At 38.9% G+C, this 22,573-nt stretch overlaps 1 protein-coding gene and 1 long non-coding RNA gene across 3 annotated transcripts in view; one reads left to right on the top strand and one right to left on the bottom strand.

Moving 5' to 3' along the window:
• LOC127639413 (uncharacterized) overlaps window positions 1–22,573 on the top strand; it is a 139,774-nt gene that overhangs the window by 81,370 nt on the left and 35,831 nt on the right. The gene's annotated exons all lie outside the window — the stretch shown is intronic.
• Window positions 4,731–22,573, bottom strand: part of LOC127639400 (uncharacterized) — a 60,390-nt gene continuing 42,547 nt past the window's right edge. The window contains exons 1-6 of one of the 2 annotated variants that reach the window (XM_052121388.1): window positions 14,243–14,722; window positions 13,302–13,625; window positions 12,240–12,593; window positions 7,120–7,233; window positions 6,950–6,975; window positions 4,737–6,309 (exon numbers count right to left, since the gene is read on the bottom strand). In XM_052121388.1, the coding sequence (XP_051977348.1) occupies window positions 6,247–6,309; window positions 6,950–6,975; window positions 7,120–7,233; window positions 12,240–12,593; window positions 13,302–13,625; window positions 14,243–14,309 (948 nt within the window). In that variant the 5' untranslated portion in view covers window positions 14,310–14,722 and the 3' untranslated portion in view covers window positions 4,737–6,246. Of the gene's footprint in view, window positions 6,310–6,949; window positions 6,976–7,119; window positions 7,234–12,239; window positions 12,594–13,301; window positions 13,626–14,242; window positions 14,723–22,573 lie in introns of those variants that run through there. The other variant, XM_052121389.1, reaches the window with a different exon arrangement.

The raw sequence follows: 22,573 nt of genomic DNA, 5'->3' as shown, positions 1-22,573 counted from the left end.
GTTAAAAAGTACTTAAATATTGATATTTTTTGCACCAAAAGCAATCGTGTCGCTTTAGAAAACAATTAATTTAACCACTGGAGTTGCATGGATGACATTTATGCTGACAGTGTGATTTTGGAGCTTCAAAGTACTGATCACCATCTACTTGCATTTTCAGGACCGGCTGAGCTGAGATATTTTAATTTGTTTCTTCAAATGTGTTCAGCAGTTCAGTGATTAAATAATACGGGAATTTAAATTTTTTGGATGAACTATCCTTTTAATCGATTGTAGATTCTTTTGTAAAAGCCATCAGTCCACTGCTATTGGATATCACAGTTATTCCTGAATAGAAAGATCCACCAAATCAGAGAATCGTGGCAAATAAAGTGCATGAAAAGATCTCTGCTGCAATGCACTGTGAATGACGCAATCAAGTCATGTTTGCAATAAAATCACTATATATATATAAACTTATAATCAACAACTTTAATTAAAATTTTAACTTTTAATTGTTTTATACTCTTCCATCTTTTTAATTTTAATGTTTCTATTTTTGTGATTTTCACACAGAAAGCTAAAGAAGAGGGTGAAGTGGAGTACGCCGGTGTCTTCATGAGAAGATAAAATACTCTCATAAATGACACCCAAATAGGGACGGATTATTACTTTGATGTACCCTGGGGATGGATGTCTCAAAGGCCCCCGACACCCCATTTTTTGACAACAGTGTTGCACCTGTATGCCCATCATACAGGATTTACAATGAAACTAATATGTGGGGGAAAATGCACACAATATTCTGTACTTTCAAACCACAAATTGGTATATTATATCTCACCAGTATCGATCAACATAAGCTTCTGACCTCTTCAAATCACATTCTCGCTGAGCTGATTCATTTTACATTTACATTTTATGCATTTGGCAGACGCTTTTATCCAAAGTGACTTACAGTGCAATTATTACAGGGACAATCCCCCCCAGAGCAACCTGGATTTAAGTGCCTTGCTCAAGGGCATAATGGTGGTGGCCATGGGGTTCGAACCAGCGACCTTCTGATTAACAGCCCTGTGCTTTAGCCACTACGCCATCACCACTGATACAAACTCACGCAATGATTCAAGCAGTCACACTGCTGTCCGAATGTCCATATCACTTTTTTGTAGACATAAACTGGTCGAGTATAGCATTCCAGAACTGCGCCATAAATGCAGTTTCTAGTTTGTCCATCTTTGCACACAGTCCCGATGCTTCGTTGCATGTATCCCTTTTTTTTGGTCTCATCTGCACCTATACTGTTTAAGGCCTGTCTTATATTACTGTAATTTTGCCAAAGAGCTTTGGCCGAATCAGCCCTACAGCTCCACCGAGTATTAGACAAATGCTTAAGTGTTAAATTTGTCTTTTCAAATCCTTTTCCCCATCGGCGAGTAGATGCAAAACAAAATTAATACAATGGCTGTAGCAGACTAAGCAGTACAGACCTCTGGACTGCTGTGTATACAGTTTACACCTACTAAATTCAATGAGTGAGCAGCACAAGGTATGTAATGGATCCATGGATTTCTCCATTTTAAGTGAGCCTGCAGTCCATTGTATCTGCCCGACATATAACTCGCATTATCGTACGATTGGCCTGTACAGTTTAATATGTCCAAGCCAAGGTAGTTTACCATTTTAATGACATAATCACACAAACTCTAACCTGTGTGACATGAAATGGGCTCGAAAGCTATGAATCGTTCTATTAGTCACTTTTGCATTGACGAATCTGAATCTGCATATTAACTGGTCTATTTAGGACAAATCTGGTGTTGAATCAACGATGACTGAAAAATATTTGGCATCCTTTAATTTATACTTATATATAATATACTTTAACTTATATTTTTCTACCAATATATCAATAAACTCCTCACATCTACTTGATGACAAATAAGAATACTTCTCACCAAATCCCTTTTTATATCTCCCCACAATGCTGGGTCGCTGTTTGTCTCCCAAAACAGGTGGTCCTCATCTGTCTTACTCTTTCTGTGATCGTTCTGAGTAAGATGACTTTGTGGCAGTGGCGGCGGTGTTGTGGTAATCACAGGTGGCTCAGTATCTGTAATGATCTGGGAAATCAGGAGAAGGCAGACGGCAGGTTCGGATCCACACGCGGCTTTTATTAGCAAGCACAAACAAAAACAAACTCAGGAACAAACGAAAAGTCCACGATGGGAAAAATAAACTAAATGAGGAAAACATAAAGGGGCTAAACAGGTTGGGGAAACATCCATAGAAGACAGGGAAACCTCGAACGAAGACAGCGAATACGGGGAGCATGAAATGAACACTGTGCTGGCAGAGAGAGCCGGGAAAGATGGGAAATGTAGTGCATGACAATAGACAAGTGAAACACGGGGCGGACAACAAGGAAAACGTGACATGGAACGTGATCAGTGAAACAGAAAACACGGGACAGACAACAAGGGATCGTGACAGTATCAATGCTATTATAGTTACTTGTGCTAGCACCATCTTTACTTGAAGCAGCAGAAGGAACATTGTTGTTAGCATAAGTCGTGTTTGAATTTTTTAAAACGCTGGAGATTGTTGGTAGCTTTTGTTGCAATTGAATAGCCATTCTTTGTCTTTTTTAGTTTTCTTTTCATTGCACCCAAAATAAACCACAAAACCATGCTTCCCCTCAACAGTATTTCAGCTTTCCTGAATTCTCATTACCCCTTTATTCTTACCTGCCAACAGGAGAGAAGCACTTCAATGGCAGTATCCTGTATATATCCCAGTCACTTCAAGAGAACTTTCATTATATGTTTTTCTATTGTAGCCTAACATGAAAAAACTTAAAATCTGTGTTTAATGTTACATATTAGCTTACTTCAAATGTCAACAAAACATATCTATCACATTGGGACCTGCTAAGCATTCATATTTATCAAGCTATTCAAAAAAGACAATACTAGCCTAAAAAATAATTATGAGTTTCAATAAAGTCCAGGTGCCATTGTAGTAAATTATTTATCACTCTTGTTGAACCAGATTGCCGAATTAAACAAACCACTGTCCTCCTCCTGCTCTTGTTTAGTCGTTCAGCAGATCCTCGTTAACGATGACTGATTCACGCATTTTGTTCTTGAACAAGTGTACCAGTACATTCAGTTCTACATTCATTCAGACTCAAACGACCGACTCGAACTTCTGCTGGTAAAACCAATGAGATGCTCATTAACACAGTGTTTCTCTGTGGTCGGGACCCACTAGGGGGCCTCAGCACACTTCCAGGGGGGACTCAAGATCTCTTACTATTGTGTTTTCTAAAATAAGGTAGATTATTAAAATTTTTTGGTATAATTATTATAATTCAATGTATTGAAAAAGCTCAAAATGAAATATCTCCCTTCATCAGCTTAATTTTTATGAAGATTAAACAGTTCTAGACAAATTTATTATGATTAATTGTTTTAATAATTAAAAAACTTTGAATTCAAGCTTTGTCATCATTACAGTAGAAGTATCAAAGGAATCTTATATTAGATATATCTTATAATATAAATATCTAATTGCTTATGGGGGGGGGGGCTTTTGGAGTCAAAACGTTTGAGAACCACTGACTTAACAGACTCTCGAATGTTATCGGTTCACACCATAGTCAGTCTCACAGACATGAAAAGTGCGGGCCGGCCAAAACCTGTGACACTTATGGTTCCTCAAACATTTCGGAGGGCCATATTTGGCCTGTGGGGTGTAGTTTGGGGACCCCCACCTTAGTAGGAGGGTTCTGGCACAATTGCATGTAAACAAACATTTAACACAATGTAGTAAATGTAGTAACTGTAATAAATGTGTAAATACATAAATATTTATACACACAATCATACATTGTGAGGTATTTTAACTTCAGAAAACTCTTCAAGTATATATTTATACATTTAACAAAGGGTAAAACCAAAATCCATAATAGTTTTGATAGAGTAGCACTTAAAATATTCATGGACCAGTGTACTTCAACAATGCTGATATTCTTCTCTGCTCTCCTGTCTAATATTTTATTCATGTTTTACTGTTCATCAAGGATGATTTGACATGGTTATATTCTGGACATATTGGTGAATGTAAAGTATGAATACAGGAAGTGTGTGTAGTGTGAGAGAATGCATCGGCGCTACAAGTTACACATTTTGCATTGAGCACCATCTTGTGCACAAAGCAGGTAAGAACCGCTCTCTATGCCCAAAAGAGTGTGTTATAATACTCATTTATGCACAACACAAACCTTTCACATCTGAATCTGAATTCAATCTGATTATATGATGATCATTTACAACATCAGCACATTGAATAAACTCCAGTATGGCGTCAAACAGCCGTGATCATTTCTTATTGAGGTCAGAGTCTGTAATCTAGACAACTGTACTTTTATTGGTCAAGTGATCTTGTAAACAGGAAGTGTCCATCATTTCTATCCAAGAGAAGCACGTGAGAAATTTGCATTTGAGGTTTACTGGCTGTTGTGCCAAAGTAAATTTGTTCAGGGACAAAACTACATATCATGCCTGTTGTTGTACATCCAGTCGATCAACAGAATTGAATTGGCACAATTTTATCCCTGAAGTTCTGAGTTTGGGGATTTGTCCAAAATGTCACTATTTGTAAAAAGGATCCGGACAGTCTGGAGAAAGTTGAGTCGCTGGTTTATACTGAAAGTCATTTGATTTAATTAAATGTTCTGGTTATAATATTTGGAGTAAGATGACCCCGTGTATCTAAATCAGTATTTTATTAAAGACTTAAAAATGTTTCACATAGAAAAATGATCAAGTCAAAGTTTGAACAAATGCACATTTATAATTTAAGAAAATGTTTGTAAGATTTTGTGGTTGCGTCCTCAATAGCACAAATCATCTAATTTAACCAGCACCTCCAAAAAATACCACAAACCCTCTGATATAATCTCAAGAAGACTGTTACGAGCTATTCATCAACACCTCACAGTTCAATATACAGCAACAGATTTTGTGATACATTATGAGTTTCTTCTTCCTCTGATCAGCTGCATGTTGTTATTCTGTATCATTACAGTCACATATAATGTTGCACAATGGCAGTTTCAAGTGCACAGATCATCAAACATTATTCAACATATTTAGGTCTCACAGTTCCAGTAATTATGCAAATTCTTCTTAATAACGAGGATCTACATGAAGGTTTGGAAAACAGCTGCTGCACCATTGAACAATAATGTACAACGTTAAGACAACGTTATCAGGAAACCCAACACAAGACTGAAATACACCAAACACTGAAAGATCATTGATGATAGTGTAGATCCTTTAAAATAATAATGCAAAAACATGATAATTATTGATCAAAATATCCCCAATATGAGGAAAATGTTTTAGAATATTACATTGAGTTGATCTGACCAACACTTTTAGTGTAGATAAAAACATTGAACAAACGCTTGTCTTTTGTGCCTCATATAAAACTGAAGTTTTGGTGAAGATGTAACACAAGGTAACGATGAGTGTCACACTTTACACCTGTAACTACATTCACTCGTGTTTACAATCCATCAACAATAGAAGAGAATATACATGAGATGTTAAAATGACCAACTAAAGACTGAAAAATCAAAATAATGCACAAAAATCTTTTAAAACAATGGTCTTATAAACGGCACGCAACATGACAATTCAAAATTACTTAGAAAATAGAAAAATATTGTAAATATATCAGTAAAAATGTGTTAAATCAAATGTGGAAAACCGTTATCTAAGACTATATATTATTGTTTCAGGATTGTGACGGGGTGATTTCTGGAACAAAAGTTTGCACTGAAAAAAGTCATAAAATGTATCATTCTGGTTTGTGTATGTGTGTGTGTGTGTGTGTGCTTATTAGATGCAGCTCTGATCCAGTCCTTCCTCACATCTCTCAAGAAGTCATTGCAATCTCAAGGCACAATCACGATATCATACACCAGTAAATGCACAATATATTTGTCAGTTTCATGCGGCTTCTATGCAAAGTAAAATCACTCTATATGTGCAAATCTAACATAATATTATTGTCTGAATGTCATAAGAGCTTTTAATGACGTCGCAGGGGCGTCCCGTATGCCAGTGCTGGTGCTCATGTAGTTTAGCTGCCATAATGTCTCAGATTCAACACTGTTCCTGTAATCTCTCTCTCATTCTCAATACAAAAATAATACAATAATGTTAACGGGGAAACAGACTGATAGACTCAGTCTAATCAGTTATCAAACGAGTCGAGTCCGTCATTCTGATGAGGTGGTGGATTCACTCCGTCATTCTCCTGTAAATAAAACACAGATTTCAGATACAAAAACATTCAGAAAATAACAGAAACCGACACAAGAGAAACTACCAGCACAACAGTCATCTTTCTGTGAATAAAGTCCTGTTTGAAATAAATGAATAAAAGCAATAATCCACAAGAGTTCATACATTACAGTGAAGTCCTCTTATCTGTGGTCAAATCACTGTAATGTACAGCCTCTATTGACTTACTGTTGAATCTGTTCTTACAGTCATCTTTAGCTTGTTTATTTGGGGTATTATTTCCTGTAAAGCTTCTTTAAATCAACATCTGACTATAAACTATACATGCTGCTATACAAATAAACTCACTTGACATTATCACTAAATAAAGACATTTTATTGCTTTTCTTTTCTAACGTTCTTTTAACTTGTTAAACCATATCAAACTAAATGTCTTTTATTGAACAGTCTGACATAAAATCTGTGGACTGATATTTTCTGCTCTTATTTAAGATCTCAGCAGGATGTTCACACACACTCTGACTGAAAACACTGAAGTCGTAAAGCACAGAAAATAACGTCTCAAGTGAAATCAAATACACGACTGCATCTGTTGTGAATTGAGTTTTGTGCAGTCAGAGATACAGAGAGATTCAATGCACATCATATCTTACCTGATAATAACACGGCTGCGTTTGACCTGTTTTAAAAACAATAAACTCATTAAACACAGATTCATTTGTTCATAAGAAAATATTTGCACATTTTCACATCTTTTAAAGACTCGTTTTGCCCAATAAATCTCATATTGTCCTCTTTTATATCAGCTGTATGTAATACTTGCCCTGATGTCTTGCTCTTCTACAGAGATGATAAACTCCAGCAGTCACAACTGCAGTCACGAGCAGCAGAACACCAACACTTATACCTGCTATTACACCTGAAGACGGTCCTGAATCTGTAACAGTTAAAGAGACAGTCATTAATGAAACTTCTGTGTGTGTCCAGACCAGTGGCGGCTGCTGGTCTTTCAAAGAGGGGAAGCTCATTTTCGGCCTACATTATAAACTTATTTAAAAGTAAATTCTGCCCTACGTTCCTTTTCGAGAAAATGCACTGTGACTCTGTCGTACCAACTAGGCATCTTTTCCAGTGACTTGACCAGTGTCTTCTCAATGGCCAGCAGAGCTAGGCTGCTTAAACGACCTTGGCCCATTGTGTTACGGGTGTAGGACTTGAGACGCTTTAAACAGGAGAAGCTCCTTTCTACACCTGCAGATGTAGCTCCAATTGTTGCCACTAATGAGAACATTTTGTAAAGCTGAGGCATTGCACTGTCCAACTCCATGTCTTTGAGGAACACCAAGTAATCACACAGCTTTCCCCGTTACCCTGCAAGTCCTGATCTGAATACAGGACTTGAAGTTCAGACCTCAGTCTCCCTGAATCAAAGTGATGGCCATAACTTTTCAGGACACTTTGGAAGGCCTCCTCTGGAAATTCTTGTCTCATGTCATCAAATTTCCCTGGATTGACTAATTCTAAGAAGAGCATACTTTCCAAATTTGAAAAACGTTGAGGAATCTGCTCCAAGATGTTATCAAGGATGGCCATGTAGAGATTTCTGTAGTGCTCTTGGGGATCCTGCAATTGGGTCAGACGGGCTTTCTCATGGGCTCATCTCGTGGGTCTGATGTGAGATCTGCTGTTTTGGCATAAACAGCTTGGAAAGCCCCTCTGACCTTTTCTCTTTGACAAATGCAAGAAGAGATTCAATTCTTTTCTTGCAGTAAAAACATCCATCAGCCCTCTGCTGGACAACATCAAAGACCACATCAGTCTCAGTGAAGATTTGTTCATATGTGTACAACATGAACACAAACTCAAAATCCTCCAGTTTCCTCAGAAAGCCTTTGCAGACACGACAATTGATGATGATACACTGGATTGTGCCAATGATGTTTTCAAATGTCTGCAGGAGGCCATCATAATTGTTTGCCACAGTGCTCACTATCCGTGATGTGAAATTCCATCGAGTAGGAGCGTTTCTGGGCAACCTTGAACAGCCTGCAGACTCCAGAAAAGACGTCCTCTTTGTGGATTTTGAAAAAAATGTGCCAAACCCAGAGAGTGATGCAAAACAAATTCTGCACTCAGGCAAGCATTTAGCCCCCTGTGACAGCACCAGATTCAGTCTGTGTGCATAGCAATGCACAAACATTGCACTTGGGGCTATTGCTTTCACTTTGGCCTGCAGACCATTGAGTGCTGAAGCCATGACAGCAGCCCCATCATAGGTCTGTGCCACAAGCTTATCCTTAAAATTGTAGGCCTGCATGTTCTCATTTAAAACATCAAAAAGCGGACTGAGCATCTCAGCCCTCCAGAAACATCAAAAAATCCAATAAAGCGCACCTGAATTTTACCTGCACTATCCACATAGCTAACAATGACAGAGAGTTGGGCACGGCAGGATATATCAGTTGTTTCATCCACCTGCCATCCAAAAAAGGGAGCATCCTGAATTTCATCTCTGATCTGATCAGAAATGGTGGCTGCAAGAGCAGAGATCAAGTCATTTTGAATAGTATGGGACATACCAGAAAACACAGTTGAGGACTCTAATTGTGTGGACAGTACAGAGTCATATTTAGATAATGTTTCTGTGAACTCCCTGTAATTTCCCTTGTTGGATGATTCACTACTCTCATCATGTCCCCTAAATGACAGCTCCTGTCGGCCAAGCAAGGATGTTACATCAATAAGGCGGTTTAGGAAGGCCCTGTTTTGTTTGACTGTTTCATTATGTTTAGTCACTTGAATGCGAGCACCTTCATTGATTGCATGCTCAACCCTGATCCTGCCCATGCAACTTAATGTTGCACATGCACTCACATGTTCATTGCTCTTTTCATGTCTTTTATATGCCCTGTCAAAGTTAGACAGATCTCCAAACCCCACTTTTGACCAAACAACACATCCGTGAGATGGTTTCATCAAGAGGCATGGCCAGCAGAACATTTTATTTGTCACAGCACTTCCAGTCAGCCAGCTAACTTTGTCATACCAGGAGAGCTGAAAAGACCTGTTATTTTTCCCTATTTTTTGCACTAAATCAATCTTAGGTGTTGATCTGCCCTGCTGTTTAATTCTAATTTTTTCCACGTAAGGAAGACTTTCAAATGGCTTTGCCAAAATCAGGTCGACAATATTAGCACCGTCTGCCATCGTGCGCAGTTTCACCCGTCTGACGCTAGCCTAGCCTACTGTATGAATGAATGAGCGAGCGAGCGAGCGAGCGAGCGAACGAGCGAGCGCTCTAAAACAAAATATATTAAACTTGGTAAAACTGAAACAAGGAATGTGGTGTATAATCGTGTGAAATGTATTATGCAAATTGACTAGCAATTTACGCCAAACAAATATAAAGAAATAGGTTGCAGCAGTTTGTCTTTCGACTACACTTGAGAAATCACGATGGGACTGGCTGCGAAATAGCTTCAGTGACTTCTTATAGTACAGATTCGATGTCAATCAAAAGGAGATGCAGTCTTTCGACAGATCCTCCAATCATCACGCGGAAGCCGGAGTCCGGGCCAGCCCACTCCTCATTCACCCCCAGAGGCGCTGAGCGTCCGTGGGCGGGACATAATCGCAGCATTTATCCAATGACCGTCTATTTTCGGAGCACTGAAAAAACTGTTCAGAGCAGCCCCATTGAAGTCAATGGGCGCTTCGGCTTCAACAGGAAATGCACTGGCGCTTCTGGGAATGTATGAGAAGTAAATCGAGTCAGCCGACCTGCTATATGTAATGTAGCTGATTCTGAACGAACTCGTCTCCGAGATGAACGTGTTCTAACGCATTTTTAGTCAATAAATTGTTTACACAATAGTACATATTTGACCATTATTTTTTTGACATTATAGGGGAAGCTGAGCTTCCCTTGCAGTCTTAAAGAAATCCCCACTGGTCCAGACAGTGTCACAAAGTCCTGCCCGTCTAATCTATAACAAACACTAGGAAACATCAGCAGATCTGAGAGAGGAAATATGAATCTGATTCAGCAGAATATTGCAAATGGCAGCAGCTTGAATTCAGTGTGTGTTAAAGTACTGATTGCTCAGAAACAAGACTGTAACTTGTGCTCCTGCTCTCTTTTTCCACCACCTGACCATTTTCTCTCTTTTCTCTCTCTCTTTTCTTTCTATCTTCCATTGTCTCTCACTCAGGTAGTATGCATACTTGTTTCCTCTTTAATGTCTCATTGAATTTCACTGTGTAACTAATATTAATATGAAACATTTGAATCTCCAGAAATGACCATCATCCATACGACTCCAGCAGTTAATGTCTTCCAAAGCGATACGATTGCTTTTGGTGTGAAAAATATCAATATTATTTACTTTTTAAATCTAAATCATGCTTCCGGTCAGGAGCGGTACACGCGTGTGACATAATCGCGTTGGCATGTTCACGTGAGACACATGGAAGAGCAGCGCTGTTTACAAATTAAAAGGAGGAACACTGTACAGAAGCTTCACTGGTTTTGGGTTAGATCTGTATTTGTCTGTTTCTTTACTCACAATGGTGCGTTTGTGTGCTTAACCTGAATGTCTCAACTGAGAGAATGTGAGATTGCATCCGTGTGACGAGGAGGAGGGCGTGGCTGGGCCTTGAGGGTGCACGGCCGGTGCTGAATCAGCTGATCAACGGGAGATAAAGGGGAACCGGAGATGCGAGTTCGAGAGAGAGAGATGCACACGGCCGCATTGTGTGTCTGTTTGTCTTGTGTTTTATGTTGTTTTAAGCGATTAAGAGTTTTACCATTAAACTTTACGTTGACTGTGCAGGCGGTTCTCGCTTCCTCCTTGCCCGTCCTTTATCTATTACAGTGGTGCCGAAATCCGGGAGGGAGGGAGTCCTCGCCGCTGCCATCTACCAGGGGAGCAGCCGCGGCCTTCTGCCTGGGGATGGAGGGGGTCACTGCTGGCCGCCAAGAAGGGGAGGTTCCATCCACCAGGGGTTGGAGGACTCGCTGCCGTCCGCCAGAGGGTGACAGTGTGTCCGGGAACCGGAGATTAAGTTATTCTCACTCTTCTATCTCTGTGTCCCCGCTCACCCTTTCTCTCTCCCCACACATCCCCTCGTCTCTACCCCAGGTTTACAAGAGGCGGGGTGGACCACCGGCTGACAGAGCGTCCGGAAGGGCAGCATCTCCACACCAGAGATGGGGGGGATGAGTAGGTCAGTTCAGTTAACCCCCCGGCTTGTATCTAGTGGGGAGGAGTGTGACAAGGAGGAGGGCATGGACGCGCTGTGAGGGTGCACAGATGGCACTGAATCAGCTGATCAACGGGAGAGCGAGATAAAGGCGAGCCGGTGACGTGAGTTCAAGAGAGATGTACGCGGCCGCGTTGTGTGTGTCTGTTTGTCTTGTGTTTTATGTTGTTTTAAGTTCAGTTTTACCATTAAACTTTACGTTGACTGTTCAGCCGGTTCCTACATCCTCATTTCCCGTCCTTTATCTATGACAGTCCATAACATGCCAACCCGAATACTTCACACGAGAGACCACTTGGACTCCACCCTCTTGTAAAGCATTGGATTATAGTAAAATAGTATTTAAATATTGATTGTTTTTGCACCAAAATCTATCATATTGCTTTAGAAGACCACTGTAGTCATATTATGTTTATGATGACTGTCTGTGATTTCTGAAGTTTCAAAAGTCAGATCACCATCCACATGCATTATAAGCACCTACTGATCTGAGATATTTTTCTTCAAATGTGTCCAGCTGAATAAAGAAATACACATCTGGGATCTCATGAGGGTGAGTAAATAATGAGAGGATTATCATTATTAAGTAACTATCCCTTTAACATTTCTTCAGTCACCTGCGTTACAGTTTGAATCGCTGCTATCAATTAAATACACATTAAACAACTAAACTGCACTCACTAATGACTGTAACACTGAAGGTCTTTCTGCTGCTGAAGATGATGCTGCGACGATGATGACTGATGCTGCTGCTGGTGATCTCTAGTTGATATTCTCCAGTGTCTGTGATTCTGGTGTTTATGATGGTAAGAGATCCGGTCTGATGATTCAGCTTCAATCGTTCTCGCAATCTCTCATTTCCAGTATCACACTGCACATCTGTACAGGCCTCACTGGGATTCCCATTGATCTGAGCTATGCGAATACCATTAAAATACCATGTGATCCAATCATTTAGTGTTTCAGTTACACCAGAATCTAAAGAGACAGACTCTCCCTCCTTCACCTCCTTAATTACATCAGTCCCAGAAACACCTGAAACACAAATGCACAATCAATCTTTTTAGGGGAGGAACAAAACAACACTTCTGCTTCAGATATGGTGACTCTGTCAATACCATCAAATCTCAATGATTCTTGAATCATGAAGTTTGTTTTCAAGACGAGTAAGAACATGTTGATGTTATTGACGTGGACACCATATCTGATTTGGGCACCGTCTGTTCATCAAACAAAGTGATTTTTTACTTAAAAGTGCTCGAGTCGTATCATCTTTTACTGGGGTTTTGTTGTGTTTTTTGTCCTTTATGGAGCGAGTCACTTTATACCTTCATAATATGACTAAAGGATGTGTGAAGATTTATTTTCCTTTTGTGGTCCATTAAAGAAAGTCAGAAGAGTTTGGAGCATTATGGGGAGAAAATAATAATAATAGAATTTAATTTGGGGTAAAATATTCCTTAAATGAGATGAGATGGAAAATCCAGTTTAAGATGGTAACTGTGCTTTGGAACATGACTGCAGGTTTCTAGCTGGTTCAAGCTGGTCATTAATTGGTCCATTAGCTGGAGACCAGCTTAGACCAGCTACCAGCTTGTCATACCAGGTCGAGGTGGTCAAGCTGGTTTTTGGTAGATTGTCGACCAGTTTAGGACCAGATACCATGTTCCAAAACACAGTTACCAGTTTAAGCTGGATTTTCCAGCAGTAAGTTTAGTTTTAAACATTCATTAAGAGACTCACCAGCTTGGACAGTAAAATTGAAGATCTTCTCACTGAAGTTTGAGCTGATAATCTGTAGTAGATAATTTCCAGTGTGTTCAGTTGTGATGTTTGTGATGGTCAGATCTCCAGTCTGATTGTTCATCTGCAGTCTGTCTCTGAATCTCTCATCACAATGTTCATCAGTGCAGATCTTCATGACATTTCCACTGATTTGAGCTATACGATTGTCTTCAAAATACCAATTAATCTTGTCTTCTGGTTTTCTTATATATCCAGTGTGTAGAGTGAGCGAATCCCCCACATTCACTGACACAGATATTTGCTCATCAGCTGCAGAAACAACTGAGACAGAAGAGTAGAAATATTCTTCATTAACTTTAATTCTATAGAAGTCATAAATTCAAGCACAACATTTACACAGATGTGTTATTATTATTATTATGTTAAAGCTGCCTAACCTCCTGTTAAAATCCACTCAATCCCACAATTCACAACCTGCATTTACATCAAATCTTCTTCACTTGAGTCTCAGAATTAAAACTATTATTAAGAAATAAGAGATGAATGCCTGAAATTCACAACCTGTTTGTAAATGAACTAAAACAGTTTGACTAAAGTTATAAAAATTACAATAACACAAAACAGGTTAATATGACCCTTTATATTTATCTACAGTTCCTCATGAATATTAATGAGTTCATAAGTGATGATTTTAATCTGTTGGTGACGTCATTAATTCTGGTTTCGGCCGACACAAACATGAACTGAAGAAATATATGTTCACATTGTTTTCACACAAACACATTAAACACTCTTATTTTAAACAGCGAAGATGAAGTAATAATAGACGAATTTCTGCAGAAAATAACGAGTTTATCACTGAAAATGAAACTGAGTCACGCCCTTGTTCTTTACTGTTGACAGAAAGAAAGAAAGAAAGAAACAGATTCATGACTTACCATCCACAATCACAATCACAGCGAACAAAATACAGAGTTCTTTCATTTTCATCGCTGTAAAATACATGAAGATTATGCGGAAATTAAAGTGATCCGAGTCCAGAAAAAACGAGCTTGAATTCGACAAAACTGACCGAGATACTTGTGTAAAACAGTTTGTTCTGTGTAGGAGCTAAAATAAGAATACATAGTCAATAATATAGTTAATTACAACAGAAGTTAAACGAATACACCAAAACTAAAAGAAAAAATAAGAAATAAAAAAACACGAGCACACTAGATGAAGGTGAAAGTGAAAGAGTTTGAGTCCCGGAAACAAGCAAAACAAGTGGGCGTCAAACTTGTTTGTTCTTCGAATTTAAAACATGTTTTTTAGGGGTTTTTGTGACTGATATAGACGTAACAGAATCATAAACCACAAAAAAATGAGAGTAGTGGTGTAATATCTTCGTGAGCTCCATTAGATGTGATGATTTTAAATTGCAGGATTCATCAGGAACACAGGAGCGACCTCTACAGGTAAGAATGACACACACTATCATATCTCACAAGTGGTGTTTAAATAAAATTATACATTTATATATAGAAATATACCAAGAATAATGAATACATTAACAATATACTGAATCATATATGAGAGATTGTGTTCAACAATAATACTAAATGTGTTAAAGTCACGTCGTCATCAAACGTTTGTGTTCTGAGACTGTTTCTGAGTTTCCCCCCCGAACTACATTTCCCATCATGCACCTTCCAGACATCCTCGTCAGTGACAGGGTTGCACCAGCTGTGCGTAAGTTCTCACGTAAGTTAGGACGTAAAGTTCACACTAAGGGCTTAGTAACTACTAGTTAGTTTGTAACTAAGTCAGAGATTAATTTGGTTGCACCACCTGTTCTTAAGGCAAATAATAATAAACTGTAATAAATTATACCCCCATTAAAATACGACATGTAATAAAAGTAGATTTAATAGTAGATTTGTGTATATACACATATATAGGAACTGTATCTAAAATAAATAAGAGGTGATAAATAAATACTAATACAACAGGCTGGAAAAATAGACATTTATTCATATTAATATCCTATATTGAATGTGTTGAAACTGAAAACTGCACCGATAGATCGGTTTCATGCCGTAAAGTAAACAAGTGTAAATGTTGAAAAGATTGGAGCCTGTCACACAAAACATGAGCTCATTGATGTCATAAAATATCATTCTGCTCATTTATTCCATCAGTTGTTCCTGGTCGGAGGCTTTCAGAAATATTTAGTTTATACATAGGGTTACGTTCTACCTAATATTATATTTATATATATATATTTATATTTATGCATTTGGCAGACGCTTTTATCCAAAGCGACTTACAGAGCCCTTATTACAGAAACAATCCCCCCGGAGCAACCTGGAGTTAAGTGCCTTGCTCAAGGACACAATGGTGGTGGCTGTGGGGTTTGAACCAGTGTCCTTCTGCTTAACAGTTTAGTACTTTAGTTCACTACACCACAACGCTCCAATATTTAGTAGTGCGTAAATTGAGACTTAGTGCCCATTTACGCCGCAACTAGAGTAAGTTGTAACTTACATATAGTTGGTACAACCGGCCCAACCCCAATTCCCCCTGATCATTGTTCCCAGCTGTTCACTGTAATGTCTTTAGTCCCCATTTGTGTATATATAGCCCTCATGTTTCCCTTAGTCTTTGTCAGTTCTTGTTTGTTTGTTAGCATATTGGTTTGTGAACGTTGCATACTAAGTTAGCCAGCAAACTGATGTTGATGAAAGAAGAACCGAACCACAAAAATGAACCCAGAAGGATCCAATACCAGCCACAACCCCAAGATGCTCACAAACAAGTTATGCAGCCTTTTGTTGTTGTTGTTGTTGGATTCGACACACACTGGATCCCATGGTGAGAGTTCCTCTTACCACCTCCCCATCATTGGTGCTACCAGAACTACAGCGGCTTTCTCCGTTAACTCCTCTCCCGACCCACATAAGATGGATCTAGCAGTAAAACTTGAGCGACTCTCCCAAGGGTCTTCTTCGGTGGTGGATTAATGAGCAAGGTTTTGGAACTTGGCCTTTCAAGTGAATGGGAGTGAGAGAGTCCTCAGGACCATGTTCTGGTTGGGACTGAATAAACTTGTGAGGAAGATGGTCCCTTTGGACTGATGTTCTGCCCCATGGGAACTTGATTGCTAGCATCGTAATGATTGACCTTCTGCTGTCTACTCAAGTGGTCAAGAAGATTTCTTCGACTGAGGCCATTTCTTCACTGCCCACGCCTGCAAGTCAATTCCTGAAGCCAAGTGTGTCCCAGAGTGTTCACGCCTGCTCCAGCCCAACCAGGGCTGACTTCTCTTCCCTGTCCTCCCCTGATTGCCACAACCTTAAAACTCAAAGGAAATTTAGGTCTATGTTCTTTAGGTATCTGTGGGTGAAAATGCTCTACTTTGTCAAAGAAAATTATCTATAAAACACAATGTTTTCTAAAACAGAGTTTTCTAGAAGGCTACTTCTAAAGCCTTTACAAAAAAAAATCCTTCACAATGTACACATTCACTATTTGTCATAAGCCTGATATGCTGAAAACTGCTGTTAATGTTTCACGTTTTATGTTTTAAATCATACTAATTATACATGACATTTTCAATTTAAAATGGTGACTTTTGCTAATGGTGAAAAGTTTGCACTTTGCACCCTTGGAAATCATTGTCAGTTGGCACATTTGAATCATAAACAGTGGGCAAATATTGCATGTTTAGTTAGATACTTACATCTTACATGACACTTTTCATATGCTGGCACATGGTGCTGGAATAATCCACGTGGTTCCCGTTTAGCTTTTTAAACTTGAGTCCCACCGTCATTGATTTGATTGGGTATTTCAAATAACACTGAAGAGCAATGTAAGAAAACTGAGCTCCAGGGCCTCATTAAGGTTGTCCTGGGCCCTGGGGCTTATTGTTTTGCTTGGCTCCTATCAGTCGTCAGATTTGGGTTATCGATGATAATGCACAACGCAAATGGATTTAGCGGTTGTGGACCATCTCTGTTTACATCAGCATCTCCTCAGAACACGTTTATACGCTCTCCCGAGAATGTAAACAGGACAATACAGCAACTTTTTTTTTCTTGATTGTTGGCAGACTGGATGTTTCAAGCTTCTTGGAGAATTCGTCACAGTTCTTCGATCTATTTAGGCTGTCTCAATTACATCTGTCTCTTCATTTAATATCAGACTGGCCCGATGTTCAGTGGGGGGCTCTTTTGGGGGCTGTTGCAGGGCTCCCTGCTCTTCTATTCTAATATTTTATATTTGTAAAAGCAATGTCTGGGAGTCTAAAATGTATATCTCCTATTGACACACTAAAGCTAAAGATATAATTAACCATCTTCGGACAAATGCTTTTGTGACATCTTAAGTGCTTAAGACTTCTGCACTGTACCAATATATATATATATTCAATGCTGCTTGTGTGTAATATAAAAAACATCCTGTATCTTCAAGTAATGTTTACCACAGACATTGTTTTACTCATAAAACCACAACTGCCATTAAAAAAAAACTAAAACCCAGAGTGAACCCATGGCAAGTTCAAATTCGGTTTATATATTTTTTTTAATTGAACAATAGAAATATACATTCAAGCATGGCAATTCAAATGTGAATGAAAACATAAAGCAAGGCACATGCATGTACATGTAAACTATATTAACAAAAATGTAACGAGGGAAAAAAAAAATATTTTTATCTTGTAACAAATTCATGTCTTGTATAAGTTTAACAAATTTGCAGGTGTGACGGTCTTGCCCGGGTGGTCTATTTACTGTGTGTGGCTCACTGCATAATGGATATACAAAAATGGAAAAAAGGGTTTCGTGGCACAGAGAATAAATCAGTCCTACTTGAAACTCAAGCTAATACACGGAGGAATTACGATCAAGCCTCGTGAAACAAAGTCCGAATAACTTGATATAAAAGAACACAGATCCCTAATATATCCATGACAAGATCAATTCGCAATAGATCAGTTATTTATGTGTTTTGAGTACTTTTAACTGATAAATCCCCAGACCACTCAAAATGTGCCACTTTCCGACAGCATGTCTCATTAGCTCTGCTCCCTATTCCACTCGGCAAATACCATCATTCACCATATAGATGGCGCTGTCGCCATTTATGCAGTAATTTAACATATTTACACACCGTTACACAGGATTGTTTACTTTACATAGATCTTGGGGATGGAATATAGTAATAAATTAAATCTATTTTAAAGACTGCAAAGTAAGGGTTTGTCTTCATATATGTTGTGGAGGTGATGGCTAACTTTGTATCCAAACTTGTGACCTCACATAAAACCTGAAGTGTATTTGTTCGATTTAATTACAACAGTGATTATTTAGCAGAGACGGGCCTCTTCTATTAAAATTAACGGGAAGCTCTGAACGCCCAACGATCAACGGATGTAGAAATTAAGTCCCACCTTTTAGATTCAGACATCGCCTGTCAATCAACTCTAGAACGCGCATGCGCATTAGCTATACAAGCTGGGAAACTAGCGTGTTTTAGCGTAATCTGAGGTAAAGAAGCACAATTTATGATTCTAATGTTATACAAATGTAATTGCTGATTTAAAATATGTTCTCTGATCGTTATCTTGACCACCCGTTTTTTGTTTTGTTTTTTAGATTTCGTTTTTTAGCGTTCCAAAGATGCCCGACAGTGGACTGACTTGCTAGAGAGACTTTTGATTACAATCGCCACAGGTTGTCCGGCAATAACAAGAATGCAAATGTACAAAATGATAGTTTATTTACACGCAATTATCCATGCCACTCATGAAGCAATGCTAACTTGAAGATGGAGGTTTGTATGTGGGTATGTGAGTGTGGTTTCTAGATAAACAAGTAAATATTGAAATAATACAAACAACAGAATAATTAATAAATCAATAATTATACATTAAAAATTAGAATGACAATTTTATAACAATGAAAAATAAGACAAGTACAACATATATATAAATTGAGTGTGCAAAGTTATACAAGTATTAAATTCTATATTAGTTGTACAATTGAACACATTGCATTTTATACAACAATCACTGAAAGCTATCAGATTCCCATCCATTAAGAGGAACGCTCAGACAAAATACTACGGTGGCCGGGAAGTGCAAAGCAACATTACAAAGACTGAAACACTTTTACAAAGCTCGAGACAAATTTACATTTCGGAAAACATTTTTACCTACCATAAAACACAATTACATGGGCAAAACAAATTAACATTTTAGAAAACAAATTAACAAGACGCAAAACACTTTTACCAGTACCGAAACAAATTTACAAACGATAGATTCCTCACGGAAAGGGAATGTACCACATACCGGAAGTGACGAGATGAAAGCGGGTGATAGGTGTTGTTGGTGAGCGCGGTCAATTCGTGTTGTCAATGTGGAGTATATGGCGTGAACTAAGTTTATGGTGACCGAACATGGACTGCGGCCGAGGGATGTTTTGCGGCAAACACATGAACACCTTAACGCAGTTTTGCTTTACGTGTGGTCGGTGTTTGGACGCGTTAAAGACGCGGACCAGACGGAAACACCAGACATACTGCATCATTGCGTTCAATATTTTAACGAGGGCCACTCGTACGCTGTAATCGTGAACATGATGTCAAGTATACACGGTGTAAACATCAACTTGAGGACTCAAAATTTCTATAGGTCTCAGTTCTGCATGGAGTTATTTGCAGAACTTAGAGATGCTGGATACTTCAACGGGAGTCATGAGCATCAGTGCCTATTGAGATATTGCTTTGGTGATGTTATTGGATGAGTGTGTGAGAGACTGTGGAACAGTCACAGGATTCGCCCTTCCAGAACAGCAGCATGTCCAGGAGGAGTGCCCAATGCTACTACTTACCACACAGGTGATAAACAGATCAAAGTATTAATATAACGTTTTAACTTAAATGAAAAGAAATGCAATTATGTTTTCTATTTAACATAGGTTTGGCTCCACAGACTGCAGATTTCAAATGGAACAGGCTGAACTGGATGCCCTTCCTGAGGCCAGCCTGTCAATCAGGGATGCAAACACATGTATGGTCAAAAAAGAGAGAGGTAATCGAAGCCCTCGCCCCGCGGAAAATATCCAGATACTTACATTGCCACCAACCCCTGCCATCCCCGGCCCACCCCTATAGGCACATAAAGTATTATGAAATACTGAAAATCAAATACACCGACATAAATTTGGAATTTCAATTTCATTTTTTAATTCTGAACAATAAACTCTTATTTAACTATCTAGCACTTATTTTTCTTGCTTTACACCTCCTTCCTCTTCTTCCTGGCCACCTCCTGCAACGTATCCAGGGCCTTCCGTCTGGCTGCATTCATTTTCTTTTCAACATGTTTGAGATGTGTCTGTCTCTCTTTGGCCAGAGCAGTGGTCTTGGCCTTCTCGGCACTTTCACATGTAGCACTGCAGCCATACTCCGCCTGCCTCTTCTGCTTTGCCTCCATCCTCTTCTCTCTGTCGGTCTTGTCCCTTCTCCCTGCAGCCCTAATGTTCCGGCAGAGAGTTTTATCAATTGGCCCCATGTTGATGTCATCTCTTTTGAACATGCCAATGCCAGTCTTGCCCCTAGACCTCAGGACATATTTCACAGTCTGCACTGCATCAAAGGTGGAGATCTTCATGTTAGATCTTTTAGCGTCAATTACATCTCCCATGAGACTAAAGGAGGACTCTACCAGTGGCCCATGGAAGATGGAGAGGGCACCTCTGATAAGCTGAGAGCTGGCTACTTCCCCAAACTCATGACATGGGCCCACCACTTCACAATGTCATCTCCATCTTCATACTTGGCCAGGTTAGGGTCCACATTGTACCTAATGATCTCCTGGGTGATGTCACTTTCTAGGGGCACTAAATGTTTCATGATCCTAGCCAACTCTTTCAGCTGAAGAACAGCCTGGGAATGGCCTCTTACCACAGGATCAATGGAGGACAAGGCCTGTAGGGTCTTACTTTTGAGAGGTAGTTTGTTCTGCATGTACTTGCCACAAGCTGTGTATGCCTTGGTCACCTTCCCAATAAAATCCATGATTATCTGCAACACATAACATACAAAAAACATGTTTATCCTGAGTTCATAACGGAAAATAGGATACAATTTATAACAAGAAAAAACATGCAGCCCCATGCCCTTGATCTGCAATTTTCTATGTCTAACTTCACAATCAATGGACACATATAGTTTAATTTTAATAAATAAAGCATATACAGTAGTCCTATCTATGATAAATAGAAAATTAAACTGAATATATAAATAAATTAATAGTCCTGCTGCACGGCTTTTTGTAATTATTCCAGATAATAACAAATAAATAATTATTGATAGGCCTACTTGTTAAAAGGGCTTTGTGCGTTTCATTTATTAGGTTATCTACTGTCAATAATAGAAAACAAGAATGAACGAATTAATTAAAACGAATTTAATTAATACATAAATAATAATATTGACGCACATGCTTTTCTGTCTCATTATTGCAACATCTCTCTCTCTCTCTCTCTCTCTCTCTAATAACTGCATTAAAAGCCGGGCACACACTTATAAGGCCAGTTATGAATGTAATTTTATACTTATGACTGATCATGCCCAAACGCGTGTTCAGCGCGTTCAGTCGGTGTTCAGAGTCGGTGTTTAAGACCTGCTACAGTCGATGGAAACAGTCAGTCTTTAAATGTTTCAGCAAGTCGTAAGTGTGTCCCCATCATTAGTCTGCTATCAGTGGCTCAAACCTCCGTTCCTAACTCTAAAAAAACGTGACCGCATTACCACCTCGGGTGTGCATTATTAATAATGCAACGGCCTGTCGTCAATTATTCCTTACACATTAACCATAGTAAATCCATGGGCATGCATGCAGCATTTATCTAGCATTAGCCCTAATCTAGCATTAACAACAACATTGGAAAATCGGTAACGTAGGGTTTAATATTACTGTACAAGATAGGCGATAGTAACGTTAGCCAAGTCAGGAATTTAATATAAAAATGCATAACGTGCAAACGAACGTGATTGTAGGCGAACAACTTTTTCTATGTAGCTACAGCCATCCATAATTTGATCTGCTAACGAGCACTAACGTTAGGTCTTTTACAGGTGAACTTGATGTAACGTTAGCTAAAACGTAATGATATATATGTAGGTTACACACACACACACACACACAACATATTACCTACCCAATTGAAATAGGCATTGTTGAAATGTTTAATAAATTACATGACTAGTAGATTATA

The sequence above is a fragment of the Xyrauchen texanus genome, chromosome 48 (assembly GCF_025860055.1).
Source record: "Xyrauchen texanus isolate HMW12.3.18 chromosome 48, RBS_HiC_50CHRs, whole genome shotgun sequence".
NCBI lineage: Eukaryota > Metazoa > Chordata > Actinopteri > Cypriniformes > Catostomidae > Xyrauchen > Xyrauchen texanus.
This window is presented reverse-complemented; position numbering and strand designations above follow the sequence as displayed.